The sequence below is a fragment of the Echiichthys vipera genome (assembly GCF_963691815.1).
Source record: "Echiichthys vipera genome assembly, chromosome: 22".
Taxonomy (NCBI): Eukaryota; Metazoa; Chordata; class Actinopteri; order Perciformes; family Trachinidae; genus Echiichthys; species Echiichthys vipera.
In genome coordinates, this window is record NC_139847.1 from 6,010,635 (window position 1) to 6,028,588 (window position 17,954).

The window sequence follows — 17,954 nt, forward strand, 5'->3', positions numbered from 1 at the left end:
TAGCCCTTTACTTTGTGGATTTATATACTTTTTTGTAGAAACTGCGTCAGAGAGGTGTTATTGAACTCATGCGTTTTGTTGTAAGGTGTTTAGGCCCTGCTGTAAAATTACAATTAAACTGAAAACCAGTTCGAATGTTGAGATAAAAACATCTGTGACCCCAAATTTACGTTTCAAAACACCTTATATTTGAAACTTTTACGCAGAAAACACACAGTGCTCAAAGAAGTGTGTCCTCTCTCCTGTTGTTTTGACCCCACCCTGTGTGCACGGTAAACATCTCAACATTAATCCACACCCTCGTGAATTACCAGAGTTCAATGAAACCTCTCTGCAGAAAAACTACAACAAAGTCACAACCGGTATCAGCGTCACTGTGGTTGTATCGTTTGCATCCCTACAGTGAAAGGTATTACAAGAAATCTGCATCATCCACGTAGTTCGACTGGGTCCATTAATCCTTTTGAATCAGCAGTTTCCTCATTCAGCCACCAGATGGGGCTGGTGGTGCTCTGAGAAATACCTCCTGGACGCAGGACCTTGCTCACATGTGTCCTGTAGCATCCTGCAGCTCCTCCCTGATGGCATTGAGCTCCACTATCCCGTCGTTGAGCACGTTTGCCACCTCCTTAATCTGAGCCACCACCTCCTTCTTGCAGCCTTTCTTCAGCTCTCGGGAGTCCTTGATGAAGTACTTGTCCATGCCTTGGAAGAGTCCTTGGAGTGAGGCGGTTGCGGCGTCTGTTATCTCTGCCCCCCGCATCACGGGCGAGTCCACTAAGCTGATCATCTGGACGGCCCTGCGGATCTCCCAGTCCTCAGAGTAGTGCTGGGTGCCAGACCTGAGGAAGGGGTGGCCGCGGAGTTTGTACAAGCCCTGATTGACAAAGTGGAGGATCTTCCCGATGGCCAGCAGGTGGGTCTCATAGTCCTCCAGCACGATCTCCACCTGGGGAGGAAGAGGGACAGACCACAGGCTTTGGTTCAACACCGACAGAAATAAACAAGATTCTAAATGTTCTCGTTCTGTTACTTCCTGCAAAAAGGGGAAACACCTTTTCTAGTGAACGTACACACCACAGCAGACACTGCATGCATTGTAACAACTGTATCTTACCTTCTTCCGGTCCTGCATGTTGTTCACGTTATCCGAGATGGCCGCAGAGGCCGAAGCGATTCCTCCGGCCGTCGCCACACCCACACCGACCGCGGTAATTACGAGAGAGATGCCGAGGGTGAAGGGTGCCAGAGCCAAACCGGCGATGGCCGTCACGCCGCCCACGGCCGTGGTGGTGCCGCCAGTGATGCCGGCGATCTTGGCCTTGTGGTGGAACTTGCTGATGTCGTCGGCGATGGCGTGCAGCGTGATGACGGAATGCCAGAGGACCTCTGCTCGCTCTGTGAAGACTTTGTTGAAGACGCGGAGGCCGCGGTGAACCTTGTCAGCCAAGACGGTGAAGGACCTGGGGTTTGTTGGGAACAGTTTCAGTGCAGAGACACCACGTTGCTGAACACGATACTGAACGGTTCAACAAGCCCACGGTTACGTTGGGTCGTGGTTTCAGTTCAGTTTGTATTTCACGTCAGGGAGAAGGAAAATATTTCCAATGTTCTCTCTGTATTTTATCATAGAGCACTTTCAACCATCCAGAGATTCGATTATACATAAAATTAACAAATATTCTTTAAAAGTGTTGCTTAAAACTATCAGAAGTACTTTCAGTATAGCTGCTTTCTTTGTTGTCAGCATTTTTGATCATATTCACTGAAACCGACACTATGCTCCCACAGAACAACATAAATCATCTTTTTTGGAAAAAAACAACAATCAAACGTGATTCTACGTGCACCTAGAGCCTGTTTCATCCTCTCCACTCAGCGCAATTCACGGTTCGTGCACATGCCACAGATCCCCCCCTCACGCATGTTACGATATCAAGCTAGGCATACACTAAATGACGTTAGCAGTTGCTATCTTTGGGCAAGTTAGCCAGCCTTCCTCCATGTAGCGTGAACTCCATGCCCTTTATTGATGAGAGAAGAGAAGGGAACGTTCACAAAAATCTGGTGCACGTGCACTGACGAGCACTCGATGGGAGGGAGCTGAGGAGCTCGGTGGTAGCGGGGGAGGGGCGTGAGGGTTGTAAACATTCAAAATTTGACTGAGTCAACTCGATCGGCCAGACTTTCTGACTGCAGCTTTGATAAAAGGCAGTGGGAAGGAGAGTTTGTAGTTTCTGGTTTGTGTAGTGAATGGTTCAGTTTTTTACGGTTCAGTTTTGCATCCATTGTATATAGTCTACAAAAAACTGTTCATTTGACTGGAGGGTTTGTGTGACTGTTATCGTAAGGGGTGGTAGCTAGTCCGCACACGGTCGACCAACATCAACTGGAGTTCTGATGCTATTAAATACCCAGCGTACACAAATACATGTTGGCGCCGCTTTAGCCAATGATCACTTCATTATCGATTATTCTTCTGAGTATTTTCTTGATTAACGTTTTGTCTGTCAAATTTCAGAATATAGTGGCAAATGTTACAGCTTCTCATAACTCAAGGTCAAACTACTTATTTTGTCAGAGCAATGGCCCAAAACGAAAAAGATGTCCAGTCAGCATCATATACGACAGAGTTGTATCATCACAATTAGGAATCCAGAACAGGCAAGTGTTTGGCATTCTGACTGAAACGATTACCGAGTCATTGTTTTAGCTCTACATTCAGCAGTATTTTCCCGCTGTGATCAGTGATGTGATTCCCAACGACAGTTTGAAAGTAGCTTGGCCACATCGGTCACTTTTACTTGCATTGAAATTCATTTAAAATCACGTACTTGGACTCGTCCTCTTTTAAGACTTTGTCCTCATCGTCTGATGGCACCTCGTCCCATTCTGGAACACAACCACACAACAGGCGTTAATATAATTAAAAGACGCTCAAATGTATTTTTATTGCTCAGTTTAAATGAACTAAATGGGATTGTGACTCACGTTCTACCGTGTACCACCACTCCATCAAACTGTCAGTGTCCTGGGACAAAAGAAACAGAAGTATGACGATTCACAGCTACACTAGAAAATGATATTCAATACGCAGGAAATGCACGGTGGTCAAGTGGAATATTTCTGTTTAGCCTGTTTGAAAGAGAATCTGACCCCGTCCTCGTCCTCGTCCTCCAGACCTGCCATGGCCTGCTCATCCATCTGAGCAGCCAGCCACTCCGCCTGGATGAGGGGAGGAGAGAGGCAAAAACAAAAACAGGTCTTCCATACATATTTTAACATATTCACACAGATAAGTCATCAAAAGCAGGCGTTATGTAAGACTGTGAGGACTAGTGTGTACGCTATGTTGCTGAGCCGGCCAAGTCACATGTCAAAGGAATGTGTCCCATCAGGAACAGGGACATGGAGATAACTAGGTCAACAGTTGAACACAACATTGATGTCAACAAGGAACACTTTGTATTAACGATGCCACGTGGACTGTTGTGCAGAAGAAGAATTGTTCAGACAAGTTTTTTCCATTTCATCCTGTCAAATCCTGCGTATGTAAAAACTTTAGGACACAGTTTGTTTGGTTTAAAAAAATAAGCCACGCCCACTTGCAACAAAAGACAATACAGTATGGCAAAAATAAATATTTTGGAAATGTGAGAATTTGCCTTCTTTTAAAACCGGGATCTTCCAGCTCTACAACCTTTGATTAATTATTATTAATTTTTGAGAATCACCTTAAGTGTTTAAGTGCGCGTCAGTGTTCAATACATGAATACCAAGCCCCCACCACAGCCACTTCCTGGTTGATCCAATAAGGAAGTGCTTAAAATGTCAGTTGTCAGAGTGTCCACTAGGGGCAGGTTTCATAACTGAGCAGTTTGAACCCCATGTTAAAAAGGCTGTTTTTACAGCATAATTAAACCTGTTTAAGGCCTGGTGAAAAAAAACATTTGAGTCTGTATATTTAGGTCATATCTCCATGACAACACTGAGGGGGGTGATATTTTTTTGGACCAGGCTAGTTTTTATTTTATTAGAGGTTAAAGTTTAGGAATAATTAGGGGTATTGCCTCTTGAGTGACAGCTAGCCTCTGGCCCTCACTTCGCCTCGGAGCTATACGTCAGCCAGATGAACGTATCTCCCTCCCCACAACGTCACATACATGCCCTTTTTTGGTAAGAGGCAGAGTCAAAGTCAGTCAAGATGGAGACTACTGTGGGTCGAGTACGATTGGATCAAGTTGAGAGAACGGACATCGACGGAGAGGCTACGTCCATTTTTTATTTATGATAACAAGCCTATAATAACAGAACAGTATTATGCTGTTAATCTAATCAAAGAAGGGATTTTCCATTAAGCTTGTCAGGTCTGACTCACTTAAGAAAACAAAATGTGTTTTCAGAATCCACAGACTCAACTTCATCAGCTTAAACAAGAGTGTTGCTAGATCACGAGTTACAGTCACATGATGGTTTAGGCGGAGGAAGTGAGGCTGTGGGTCATTTATTATTATTCATGCTAACCCTGTCTCATGTAGATGGTGTTGAAAGAGTGGCTCTCAGGATTAAAGACTAATCCAACTTTACTTCCACTCAGTTTCCCACTTTGAAAGGTGCAAATGTACCTTGGCGGCCTCGGACATGAAGTCACTTGACGTGGCTCCTGGTGGATCTTCCCACTCCGGCTGCGTGGTTTTGCTCTGGCGTGACGAACATAATAAAAAGTGAGATCATCCTTCTTTTCTCATGTGATTAGAAACAAGTCGGACCACACTGACTCACCTTGGCCTTGTGTTTTTTGAAGCCTTTTAGTTTCGAAGACTTCTTCTGTTGAAAAAGAAAAACACATGTGAGAATCATACTTTAAATGATCCCAAAGTAAAGCAGCGAGAGGGAAAAGGAGAGTGACAAAAATACCGGTTTGCACTTTTCCACTTCGTCTTCTTCGCTGTCGTACATGTCACCCTCAGCAAAGAGATCCTGCGACAGAAGGAATAAACACCAAAAGAGAACAAATTAACTAAAGTGTATTATACAATAATGCTCTATGCTTACATCGTGCACTTAACATTGCACATACATTGGATGCATGCTGAGGCGTCTGGTGGCTGAATCCAATCTTTTCACTCTGCCCATTGGCGGCCTTTGATTTGCGTGGTACGACAGGAGGACCTTTATGTTTGGGAGTTTTCTGACACAAGAAAAAAAAAAACAATATTGAATGCGTTAAGTAAAGCTTAAGACCCCAAGTAAGTCGACAATGACATCTTCTCTTCTGCATAAAAATCTGAAGTGACTACAACCGATCACTGCAGTTCGGTTGTTTTGGGAAACTCTGCTCCGCCTTGAAACTTGTATCTCTGTTCGCTTCCAAGAGAGTTCAGCTCACTGTAAGGGTGAACGAGCTAGTGGTCAAGAGTTACTCCTAAATCAGCAAGTTAGGACCTACTCTGAGCCCTAAGATGTTTTGTGAATACAGTCGTTCTACAAAGCAGCTACACTGTTCCTTCCACTGCTGCTGTTAGCTGGTTCCTGGTGCCATTGTTACAAAGATACTGGTTTCAGATAGAAATAGAAAGACACTCAAGAGAGAGCAGACCTCCACCAAGGCCTCCCATAATATTATTGCAGCTCTTGGATGAGAGGTGTAACGTCTTCCTAGATAAATGAAGTCCAGTTGCTTTTGACTGAAATTGCTTTGGGGATAACGATGACCTGGACAAATGAGAACATTCACAGGCTTAATGCAGTGTGAATTTTCCCGGTCTGAAACTCATTTTTCTAATTATTGCGACACCACATAAGTGGAGCACAAATGCCCTATCTCTCAATGCTAGGGAAAGTGAGAAGTCCTTTGCGTATCCTCCCTTAAATTCAGATCCACTCCAAAAATCGGTTGGTTCTCCTTTGAGCCGGGCTACACTACTCCACCGAGTTTCATGAAATATATTCCCGAGTTTAAATAAAATGTTAAAAATAAATAAATAAAGTTCCACTTAGTTTCGTGAAAACCGGGCCTCTAGTTGTTCTGTAACCCTGCCGACAAACCACCAGACAAACCGAGCTGAAAACCTAACTTGAGGTAAAAATACCGGTTTGCTGTCCTCCGTCCAGTCGTCGTCCTCTACCTCCTCTGCTGAGAAGCTGCTCTTCTTTTTCCGATCACTCAGCGTGTCCTCCTAAATCAACGGAAAAAATACGACAAATCAGAAATGAAGTAAAACTTTCTTTCCTCCCTCCCTGTTTCGCGAACGAACACTTTAACGTCTACCTTCGAGCTCCGACGACCCGCGTGCAGCATTTTCATCTTTGAGGGTTTCTTCTATTGATGAAGGGGTGGAAAAAAGACCGTTAAGTGATAAACAAGTGACGAGATATTCAATGAAAATGTGAGAATTTAAAGAAAAACAACGTTACAGGTTTGCAGTCTTCCATTTCATATAGATCTTCATCTCCGTTCAATCCAGCAGACCTGTGATGGGTTTTCTGGAAGAACTCATCGTCCATGGAAGCAGCCTGGGGAACGGATTCAAAAACAGCTGTTATTCCTGTTAACCCTGAATTAAATCACTGTCCTCTGTCTCTAAACATCTCATCACATGTCTGGTTCCAGCGCTGTGTCGAGCGGCAGCTAGCAACAGTTGCTCTCCCTCTTTTTCCCGCACTTTTTAGCTATTTTATCTTATTTACTGTCCATTTATTAGTGCTTTTTTATGCTTATTGTTACTCTGATCCTTTCCCATCTTGGTATTGAAACTGTTGCACAATAATTTCCCTCGGGATAAATAAAGCTTCCTGACTTTTGAATCTTGAATATGAATAACTTTTTAAAGCACGAGTCAAGTCGGCAAATAACTATAGTACACTAAAAAACTCTATTTTTGCATTGTTAAACAACATATGATATAATGGTAACGATAAGAAAAATAGCACCTTGCTGGTTGACGGATGACCGTAGCCTTTCATCTCCTCTACATCATCCAGAGCATCCTCCTAAGAGCAGAATAAGTATCATCACAGAGTTGTTTCAGTAAATAAATTAAAAATAAATGCACAATGTGGCTACATGGGCCAACCAAAACATTACAATTGAAAAGACATTGTGTCTTTCTGCCTTTTGAAACATATATATTTGCCCTTGTGCGTTAGAGTTCTTGAGTTGTAGCTCATATTTACAGAATGGTCCAATGATTTCCTTGAATTTATTGTTGTCTTTTATTCTGTCACCATGTCTCGTAATGTATTTGTGTGTTTTTTTTTGGTGCTTGTTCTTTGTCTACCTGCTAGCTGACACTGGTGCAGTTAGTTTTAATTGTGCACTGTCGCTGCAAAAGTAAACATTAAATTAAATTAAGCAGAAGACGACGTATAGGAAGATAAGGAAGACCAGGGGCGAAAAAAGGTTGGAGATCAATGTGTCTGAGTATGTTCCTAGCCTTAGACTTATTTATTCTTCATTTACTTTATGCACATTTTAATTATCTGTCCATTTTCATTTATTTTATTTTGAAAAATGAATTGTAATGTGTGTATTGAAAAATGTAATCCTATAGCCTATGAATGTGCAGCAGTATCATTTTATGTCATATAAATGGAAACACTGACACAACAATATGTAAATATATACACTGGAGATCAAAATTAGAGAACAAATGATTAATACTTGATTTATTCTGAAATATTGTTATTTTGTATTGTTCATAATTTGATAGAATATCCACAATAACCAAGGTACTTTAACAAAAACCTTTATTTTGTGAAAAGCAGAATTAGATAACAGTAACTATTGTGTCAGAAGAGAAGATTTAAACAATGTTTTCTTCTATAGGGTTAAAAACTGAACAGGAAGTGTAGAGGCCACAGCTTTGAATGACTTCAGCACATCTGCGCCCACAGGACATCACTAGTTTCTCACACTGCTCTGGTTTGATCTTGGTCGATTCTTCTTCAGTCTCTTCCACAATTTCGGTAACTGTAGTGGGTTTCTTAGACATTACTTTGTCGGCAAGGATTGTCCAGAGATTCTCTATGATTGTTTAAATCTTCTCTTCTGACACAGTGGCTACTGTTCTCTAATTTTGCTCGGTGCTTTTTTCACAAAATGAAGGTTCTTGTTGAAGTGCCTTGGATATTTTATCACATTATAAACAATAAAAAATAACAGTATTTCAGAATGCGTTGCGTTGAGCCAGTTGAGGTGGTTCGGGCATCTAGTAAGGATGAACCCTGGGTGCCTCCCTAGGGAGGTGTTCCAGGCACGTCCAGCTGGGAGGAGGCCTCGGGGAAGACCCGGGACCAGGTGGAGAGATTAGATCTCCACACTGGCCTGGGAACGCCTCAGGATCCCCCAGTTAGAGCTGGTTAATGTGGCCCGGGAAAGGGAAGTTTGGGGTCCCCTGCTAAAGCTGCTGCCCCCGCGACGGATGAAGATGAGATGAGTATTTCAGCATAAATCAAGTATTTATCATTTGTTCTCTAATTTTGATCTATGTATGCTTTTGTATATATATATATGGAAATAAACAGAATAGGCTACAGTTCAACAGATATTCCAAAACTGCACCACTACCTGGAAAAAAGCAGAATTTAATGATTTAGACATTGAGGGAATCAGTCAGTCATTGTTCTGTGGAGGTGCATAGATTGTTGTTTAAATGTTAACTGAAGTGAGTGACGGATACCTGGGACTTCTTCCGAGGTGAGTATAGGCCATGTGCACCAAACGTGTCATCTTGTAATTTCTCCTGAGGGGGAAAAACAAATTCCAAACACGTCACGCTGCTTAGACGTCCTCACACCCCAAATATAATGTACGAGCACACACACACTGTACCATAACACCACCACCGTATTCAAATATACCTTTGAGCTTTTGCGAGGTGTGTTTTTATATCCGTGTGCTCCCTTCGGTTCAGAGAAAAAAGTTTTATTGTTAACACACATTCATAGAAGTATAAACATGCTGTGAAGTGTTAAGTACAGTAGACGTGCGATACCTTTTCCAGACTGATGGAAAATCCTCTTTGTGGCACGAACTTGATTTTCAACTTCTTTTTTTTCTTCTGGGGAGAAAAGATTATATTGACCAAATGAATGCAGGCCAGAATATAGGAGAGTTTTCCCTTTAAATACTTAAAAAAAGTCTAATATATAGATAATAATTCATAGTTAGCTTCTACACACAACTCATTTCTGTTGAATGGTCATGAATTCTGCGTCCTGCAGAGTGGCCACAGCAGCTCAACGTTGCAAAACGTAAATTAATCTATTTATTTGGCCTTCTTGTTGGCCGTCAAGCTCGCATTTATATGTGTATTATAGAAAAAAATAGACATGAAATGTAAATAAACACTACTGGATCGAACTAAGAGCGCGTCTGTTGCGTGAGACAGCGAGGGGAAAACACTTGAGACAGCCGTGGTCTCCACACATATAACAAAAACATACCAATCCATGGCCGTCAGCATCTCCGTGCTGGGCTTCCCCGCCTTCCTCCTCATCCTCATCCTCCTCCTCCTCACCAGTGCTGGCGTCCAAAACCGTCCCCTGCAGACAACGAAACACTGCATTAAAAAAATCTATCATGTTAACGAACATTTAATTTGAGCTGCCAAAGGTCAAGATGAGCCGTGGAACTTTAAATAAAAGCTCAAAGAAGAGCTGAAACCTTTTTTTTAACGACCTCTTATTAATTACTGATATTTAAATGGAAAATAGAAACAGACATTTGGGATGCATGTCTTACAAATACTTGCAATGACATTCACTGTTTTTTTTTAAAGATTATTTTTTAGGCAGTTTTCAAGCCTTTTATTATGTAGGACAGACAGGAAATGGGGTGATAGAGAGTGGGGGAGACATGCAGCAAAGGGCCGCAGGTCGGCGTCGAACCCGCGGCCGCTGCCTCGAGGACCTTCAGCCTCTTTACAGGGGCGACTGCTCTAACAACTGTGCCTTACAGGGGTGTATGTATTTGCATGTTAATAGGTTTATATGTATTTAATTGTATCTGATGTTTTACCTGTTGTGTCAGTGTTGTTAGTTTGGTAGATTTATTTAGTTGGGTTTGTTTTAGTGGATATTTGTACAACACATTGATTTTGCCTGGTTGTAATGTCTGTGAAGGTAATAATAAAAATTATAAATTTGTTAAGAAGGATCCAACAGTTGGGACTGTACCTCTGACCATCGGCGTATGATGGAGTCTTTCTTACGGACGCTTTTCTTACTGATGTCGTCGTCCTGTTGTGGAACAAAGAAAACGTCATTGATTCAATACAATTCTATTTTATTTACAGTGCCAAATCACAACAAAGGTTATCTCAAGACACTTTACATATAGAGTAGGTAAAGACCAGACTCTGTGACTTATTCATGATTTACATGGACCCAACAATTCCCCCATGAGCAGCAACAAGTCGCACTCTCTCTTATAAAAACAGTATCACAGCTGATCTGATGTGAGAAGTCACCCGTATGAGACAATCTAGAGGAAGGCGGCAACTTCTGAATCACAAGATCTTCAGGAAAACCTGAATCAAAGTCCGTGTGCACTTCTGTACTAGCTCACCTTTGAATCTTGAGGTAAATGTCCGTTCGCGTGTTTTTTCTCGAGCACGGAGGAAGTCGTGGAGGCTCTCCTGAGCAGCTTGTTGACTTTGGTCTTCAGAAATGTCTTCTGTTGACAGAGGGCGGCGCTGTTACAGTAAAACCACCACAGCTTTAATAACACTGTGCACAGAAACAAGAGAACATACTCTGTAGTCAACATCCCCATCTTCATTCTCTTCTGCAGACATGTGCCCCTCTGGAAGATACTCCTGAAAAAACAGAAGCAGTGGGTCCGGTTATTTGATAAGAGTTTTAATAGTCTTCACAGATACACACATGTAGGATAACACTAGGCAAACATAATTCATATTTGACTCTGGACACCCTGATTGTTACCTTTGATGATTTACGGGAGGTGGATAGCGTGCTGCTCCGCGCCTCCTTTGTGTCATCAGGAAACTTCTCCTGCAAACAGAAAACCATCATCTGCATAAAGACAAACGTGCAAACACAATCAGAGCAACGGGATCGTTTTTTAGTATTACTTCATTTACCTTTGACCCTCTCCTTGAAAGCAGGGACATTCTGAACTTTCTGTCCTTTTTCTGTTGGAAAAAAAACAACAACATGATGTTAAACTTTATACTTAAAAACCACAGAATGTGTGACAGTGACTGACGAGAGACACGGTCGGGCCGTACCTTGCCATCCTGCTCCTCGCCACTTCCTCCATCAGAGTCCGACTTCATCTAAGAGAAAGTGTGTTTTTAGCTTTTCTGCTTCCAAACAAACAATACTAACTTGAGAAATGACTTGTCTCTTACTTTCATTGATTCTCGCCGTAGTCGTAAAGTTCCAGACTTGGAAAAAAAAAAGAAAAGCACAATTCAGCAGCTTTGACAGAACAATTACTTGGGGAATGGAAGAGAGTGCTGTGAGTTTGTGCCGACATATTGATGTGATGAACGCATTGAAGTTGAATTTTGAGGTTTTCTTACTGGTTTGAAGTCAGGGTTAAGTTCAGGGCTGTCTTCAGGCCAGTCTTCAACACACTTCTCCTATTTTTGGATAGAAAATGCGTATATTAGACAGTTCTACTTCCCCTTAAAAAAATAAATGAATAATCCAACTTTGAGTATGTCGTATACTATAGTATGTTGGTGCGAAACAGAAATACTTCATTGATTGAAATTGGGTTATATTACAGTGGCTCCTATTCTACATAAAACAATGAAATGTGTAAAAATAGTATATATATATATATATATATATATATATATATATATATATATATATATATATATATATTGTACTACAAATATACCAATATACAGAAAGTATAGCATTAAAAATATATGCAAGTTAAAGTAGAAAAATACTTTTGTAAAAATATGTACATTATACTACAATATATAACAACTTACAGAGAGTATAGAAAAAGAATTATGTAAAAAGGAAATATATATATACACACACATTAACGTGGAAAAATAAGTATTTGAAAATATGTACATTATACCACAATATATAGAAAAATATAGAATAATACATATGTATACGGCAATAGCGTAAATAATAAAAAAGCTGAAAAATGGGATCTATGATTGGTGTTTCAATAATGTTCCTCTCTTTTTACTGAAGTGACTTTTTCTCCTTTGCATTTGTTAATAATTGCCATACATTAAGTTATTAATACTGTAAAACTCACCTGTCCAATAAGCAAGACGTCCTCAAGATAGTTCTCAGGTTCCACTGGTTTAGTTTCCTGTAAACAAAGAAATATTTGAAACATGCTGACAGAAAGATAATGTTTCATCCTCATATGACCTTTAATATTGTTCCTCATTACATATTTAGACAAACATCTTGTGTCCTTAGCATATTAGGGCAGCTAATTAGTTCAGGTTTCAACAGCAATGCGTACTGGAGTTTGTGGTTTGTGGTGAAAAACTGGTTTGGGGAGCGGTCTGAAGGCTGGTTTAGGAGAGGTTTTTGGTGCGGTCGCCTCAGGTTCAATCTAAACACAGTCAAAGAAGGTGATTAAAGCAAAGCAGAGAAATAATAACATTATGCTAAACTGTCTTCTTTGCATACAGGCTTTACTGGTGCAGGTGGCCTTTCGGGCCTATCTGGCCCGGGGGTCTTTCCCTTCCTTGGTGGTCTACTTCGGGGAAGTGGCTTCGGTGGACGTTTGAAGGTCGACGCCTGCCAGTTAGACCATAAAAGAAGCTATAAAGTGCATGTCATATAAATCGGAATATGTCAACAGTGGGACGCTCAACAACGCACAATTCACAGTACAATGTATTAGTATTTGATTTCATGATTGTCCAAATATCAAATGTTACATACATGAGTCATGTCAGATGGAGATTGGCTAAAGTTCCTGGACAGATTCCTGGCCCGACTGAAGGGAGTCGGCTGGAGGATGTCGTGCTTGGTTCCCTGAGGAGTCGTCAAGAAGATATCACTGGGCTGGCCTGCTTGATGAGACTTGAAGAGATCTGGTGACGATAGCGTGTCCCACTTCATTTCTGACGGGCGGCTGAGTGAAGCTGTAGAAGCTGCAATGCTGGGGGTTATCCCAAAGAGATCCTCGCTGGTGGCCTTTGAGGGAAGTGGTTTGAAGATGTCTGGAGTCCCAGGTGAAACATCCCGGAAAGGGTTGTATTGTCTTGAAGGAGTAGTGCCAAACGGGTCCTCCAAACTGGAAACGTCTTGGAATAAATCCCTCGTAATCGGGCTTGGGAATGGGTCGACCGTATTTGTGGAGGAAGATGAAAATATATCCAGATTTTCCTTTGAGCAATACGAGCCAAAAAGGTTGTCTTTCGTAGAGGGATCTTGTTTGTCCTCCCTGATGTGGAAGAGATCCCCACTTTTAGTCGGAACTGCTTGAAACAAATCTGCGTCTTTGGTCCTCGCCGTATAAAATGGGTCCGCCATCATTGGCTGTGGAGACTTGAACAGATCATCTTCCTTGTTTGATGGGGATTTGAATGGATCTACAAAAGCAGTGGGAGATTCATTAAAGAGGTTTACCCCCCGAGTGCGTTCAGGCTGGAAAAGATTGATCCCTTTATCTTTTATCGGGTCAGAACTTTTCGGCAAAGTTTTGGGACTGTTATGCCTTTGAGCCGGGATTGGTTTAAACAAGTCTGGCGAGTTCAGGGTTACATCATGAAAAAGGCTGTTGGCAGATGCGTTTTGGGCCGATGTTGATGTCTGGAAGCAGTCCTGCACGGGGTTGGGGGTGAGGCTCTGGAATTGGTACTTTGGATGTTCAGAGAGTTCAGCTCCATTTCCCACAGTCTTCGTTTCAGCCTGAGGATCCAGAGGTGAGCTCTGGAAGTCAGGTGGAGGGATATTGACGGTACCACGGTTTAAGTCTGCTGATGCTTTTATCCCTTTGTTCTCCATTACATGACCTTTGCTGCCAGATTCCTGATAACAGAAGATAAAGGTCATCAGGGGCATGCTCATTCAAAATACAGTACTTAAAATAATGTTGTAATGTAGTTTTAAGTCCTTATATGTACCAAATAATACGAATAAAAAGGGTTACTCCTGGCCAAACCCCCATTGACTCCAATCTGATAAACAAAGAAAGGGAAATAAGACAGAAGAGGTGTTAGATTTCACTTGGACTGTTGACAGAGAGCCCAAACGGAGTTAAGCAGGCATCTAAAAACATACCGGAGGATTTAAACGGAGCGCTTCCTGTTCTCCATCCTGAAAGGCAGTGACACAGCAGAAATGTTACATGCTGAATGATTGTTTGGAGAAGGCATGAGCAAAATATGCATCTTTTTGTCTCGAGGATCGCTGAAGACAAAGAGGGTATATATCGCCAGCATAAGGGCAGGCCCCAACAAAAGCTCTCAGATGCTCTCAGATGATCTTTTTGAAAAGTGAGCAGCTGATGTGGCACAAAGGTAAAATGTGAAAACACACCCTGAGCTCACTCCGTCCCTTTCACATGCCGACATTAACAGAGCGACTTATTAATAGAAAAGTCTCGTCCGACTCGCCTACCGACGCACATCACAACAGTTTGTGAGATTTGTACTTCACAGAACAAAACAAGACGCTGGGTGTGGATGTAACCTCTGCCAGACTAGGAAGACGATGATTATTCTCTCAGTCTTTAAACCGCTCTGGAAAATACGAATAGCAGTGTCAACCGTTGCTGAATAAACACTTAAAAATGATCAATTTCATGTGGCAAATTTAAAGCGTTTCAGCTCAAATCCTAGGTGTTATTTGTATCATCATCCAGCCTCTGCAGGTGTCGAGTCTCACCTGGCTGTCTGTCACATCCGTAGCAGCCGCTGAGGGATGACGAAGGAACTGATCATTGTCCTGAGGATACAAACAAACGTTACACCACGCAAGCGACAAAACAGATTTATGAAGGGACGAGGCGTGGGAAAGACGTGTCGTGCTTTTCATGCATTCTGATCCTCTGTGATAAGATAGTCACGTGTCCTGTCAGAAATGTAAACAAGAGTTTGTCAACTCTCCTGAATGTTGAATCAGTGCCATGAGCATTTTTATACGTCTTGTTGGTTTTCCCCCAACAACAAAGATGTTGACCTCTGTGTTTCTGAACAGTCCTAAAAATACTGTTGGGAATATGGAGGTGCAGTATTTGCTTTTCAGCAAGGATCCTGCATCTTTCTCTTTCTGTACAAACAAAGCTGAGATAATAATAATAAAAATAATAAGTTTAATTCATATAGCATCTACAAACAAAGTCACAACGTGCTTCACATGATACAAATGTTCAAATAAGACCCAAACAGTAAAATAAGCAAAACATTAAAAAGGCCTCTGACCTGTTTGTTTCCGGAGTCGTTCACAGATGAGCCGCTGGAGTCTGAGATTACTAAAGTCTGAGTAGAGATAAAGAAAACTATTTACTTTTCATAATTTGATAGAATATCCACTATGGCTATACCTCTGCTGTCCCAGCATGTTTCTTTTTTTAATAACCAAGGCACAAAAACCTTTATTTTGTGAAAAAACAGTGAGCAAAATTACAGTAACTATTGTGCCAGAAGAGAAGATTTCAACAGTGTTTTCTTCTCTAGGATTAAAAAATGAACAGGCCCTTGTTTTGAATGACTTCCGCACATCTGCGCCCACCGGACATCACTAGTTTCTCACTCTGCTCTGGTTTGATCTTGGTCCGTTCTTCTTCAGTCTCTTCCACAGTTCAGTAACTGTAGTGGGTTTCTTAGACATTACTTTGTTGCTGAGGATTTTCCAGAGATTCTCTATGGGGTTTAGATCTGGACTCTGGGCTGTTTCAGTATTCTTAGCTTTAATGAACTGCTTCACCTGTTTAACAGTGTGACAGGGGGAATTGTCTTGGAAATGGCAGCTGATTGGGAGACAGTTGCAGTGAAGGTGTTGCATGTTGCTGAATGAGGTTCACAGAAACAGTTGCATTCACTCTGCCATGTAGCTGAACAAGAGCCCAACTCCTGCTGCAGAAAACACCCCCCCTCCCCCCAACCATGACACTTTGACTGGCAAAGACTGAACCCAAAGTGTGTAAAGAAGTCAGTTAAATTCGGAGTCCAGATCTAAACCCCATAGAGAATCTCTGGAAAATCCTTGGCAACAAAGTAATGGCAACTATTTATATATTTTTTTATCTCCAGTGTAAATTATTTATATTATATTATTATACATTTATATTTTCCTTTTTTTTTTTAAATGTTCATGTGTGATTGTAGGAAGGGAAGAAATGTAACTCTCACTGTATTACTGCTGATTCGGAGCGGATGTGACAAGTGTGTGTGTGTGTGTGTGTGTGTGTGTGTGTGTGTGTGTGTGTGTGTGTGTGTGTGTGTGTGTGTGTGTGTGTGTGTGTGTGTGTGTGTGTAAGTAGAAACTCACCTGGTATTGATTATGAAAAGGACTTTGGGAAACCTTCTTCAACATATTCTGAAGCGCCACAATACTCTGAAGAGAAGACAAATAAAATCATCAGGTGCAGATGACACATGCTCGACTCGAGTTAAAAAGGCTTTCACCTCAAACATCAACATGACTGCCGTAAAAATATATTCTGGTATTTTGAGATATTAACTGAGATATTTTATTTTGTGAGATGTATTTAAACTACTCAGCATACATAAAGTAGTCAGATATAGCGTGACATCAAAGTGAGAAATTCACTGAAAGGAGCTTAAACCCTTGATGTTGATCTTGATATTATATTCAATAAAATAAAAACGCATCATGCCACTCTTGGGTTTGGCCTCTCCCAGTCTCACACACTCTCTCACGCACGCACACACACACACACACACACACACACACACACACACACACACACACACACACACACACACACACACACACACACACACACACACACACACACACACACACACACACACACACACACACACACACACACACACACACACACACACACACACACACACACACACACACACACACACACACACACACCCCTGAACTCATTATTGTTTATAGAGCTGCAACCAATAATCCATTCATCTATTAGTCGTTGATTAATCTGTTAGTCGTCAGCTATGAAATTAATCGCAAACTATTTTGATGATCGATTAATCGCTTTGAGTCAAGAAAAGTAAAAAAATCTGTGATTCTTAAATGTGAATATTTTGTGTTTTCCCCTCCTCTGTGACAGTGAACTGAATTTCTTTGAGTTGTGGACAAAACAAGATATTTGAGGACGTCACGGTGGGCTTTGGGAAACACTCAATGTCCTTTTTCACCATTTAATGACCCTTTATGGACCAAACAACTACTCGAAATAATCACAGATTAATCGACTATAGAAAAACAATCGTTTGTCAAAGTCGCAGCCTTGGTTGTTTACCTGTTTGAGGATAAAATGTAAAGATCTCAAAACATGGGGAAGAAGAGGCTGGAATTTAGACTCAAACACTTCCAACCACCATTAAAAAGTAATTTCCTATCACACCTAAAGCTTTACCCTCTCCAATAAAGGCACAAAAATGATCTTCAAAATAAAAGTACAACATCTTTTCCACCCCGGACCCAATTTAAATACTCACAGGTCTTCTCTCCCCAGCTGCAGTTTCTGTTGCTCCATGCGCCTCCCCCTCATTCTCCTAATAAACATTTAAATTAAGACAATAAATACAAAAATTACACTTTTTTTTACCACACAATTTGAATATTTCTTCTCCCTGAATCATTGTCATAAGTTTGCATCGACCACACTGTATAGTTTGGGATTTAACTCCAGACTTACCGTCGTTGTATCTCCTCTCATGACCATTAAAGTTTGTTAAACATTTAAACTTGAATTAAACCCGGATTGTTTTCTCCACTGGTGACGTTTAAGTGTGATAACAAACGTTTATTTTGCATTAAAA

General features: G+C 41.3%; 1 protein-coding gene across 1 annotated transcript in view; it reads right to left on the reverse strand.

The window, feature by feature from the left end:
• Window positions 1–17,954, reverse strand: part of LOC310963932 (uncharacterized protein) — a 35,850-nt gene extending 17,896 nt beyond the window's left edge. Inside the window, exons 1-37 of the mRNA XM_083936889.1 lie at window positions 17,831–17,954; window positions 17,631–17,687; window positions 16,459–16,524; window positions 15,390–15,446; window positions 14,854–14,913; window positions 14,248–14,283; window positions 14,091–14,144; window positions 12,904–13,995; window positions 12,646–12,756; window positions 12,476–12,568; window positions 12,260–12,316; window positions 11,550–11,609; window positions 11,376–11,411; window positions 11,253–11,300; window positions 11,106–11,156; window positions 10,948–11,016; window positions 10,758–10,820; window positions 10,571–10,678; window positions 10,180–10,242; window positions 9,448–9,546; window positions 8,997–9,062; window positions 8,863–8,904; window positions 8,682–8,744; window positions 6,934–6,993; window positions 6,418–6,516; window positions 6,272–6,322; window positions 6,093–6,179; window positions 5,081–5,191; window positions 4,918–4,980; window positions 4,783–4,827; window positions 4,626–4,700; window positions 3,157–3,225; window positions 2,992–3,031; window positions 2,835–2,892; window positions 1,118–1,463; window positions 549–949; window positions 361–397 (exon numbers count right to left, since the gene is read on the reverse strand). Coding sequence (XP_083793015.1) covers window positions 361–397; window positions 549–949; window positions 1,118–1,463; window positions 2,835–2,892; window positions 2,992–3,031; window positions 3,157–3,225; window positions 4,626–4,700; window positions 4,783–4,827; window positions 4,918–4,980; window positions 5,081–5,191; window positions 6,093–6,179; window positions 6,272–6,322; window positions 6,418–6,516; window positions 6,934–6,993; window positions 8,682–8,744; window positions 8,863–8,904; window positions 8,997–9,062; window positions 9,448–9,546; window positions 10,180–10,242; window positions 10,571–10,678; window positions 10,758–10,820; window positions 10,948–11,016; window positions 11,106–11,156; window positions 11,253–11,300; window positions 11,376–11,411; window positions 11,550–11,609; window positions 12,260–12,316; window positions 12,476–12,568; window positions 12,646–12,756; window positions 12,904–13,995; window positions 14,091–14,144; window positions 14,248–14,283; window positions 14,854–14,913; window positions 15,390–15,446; window positions 16,459–16,524; window positions 17,631–17,687; window positions 17,831–17,857 — 4,020 coding nt within the window. The 5' untranslated portion in view covers window positions 17,858–17,954. The remainder of the gene's footprint in view (window positions 1–360; window positions 398–548; window positions 950–1,117; window positions 1,464–2,834; window positions 2,893–2,991; window positions 3,032–3,156; window positions 3,226–4,625; window positions 4,701–4,782; window positions 4,828–4,917; window positions 4,981–5,080; window positions 5,192–6,092; window positions 6,180–6,271; window positions 6,323–6,417; window positions 6,517–6,933; window positions 6,994–8,681; window positions 8,745–8,862; window positions 8,905–8,996; window positions 9,063–9,447; window positions 9,547–10,179; window positions 10,243–10,570; window positions 10,679–10,757; window positions 10,821–10,947; window positions 11,017–11,105; window positions 11,157–11,252; window positions 11,301–11,375; window positions 11,412–11,549; window positions 11,610–12,259; window positions 12,317–12,475; window positions 12,569–12,645; window positions 12,757–12,903; window positions 13,996–14,090; window positions 14,145–14,247; window positions 14,284–14,853; window positions 14,914–15,389; window positions 15,447–16,458; window positions 16,525–17,630; window positions 17,688–17,830) is intronic.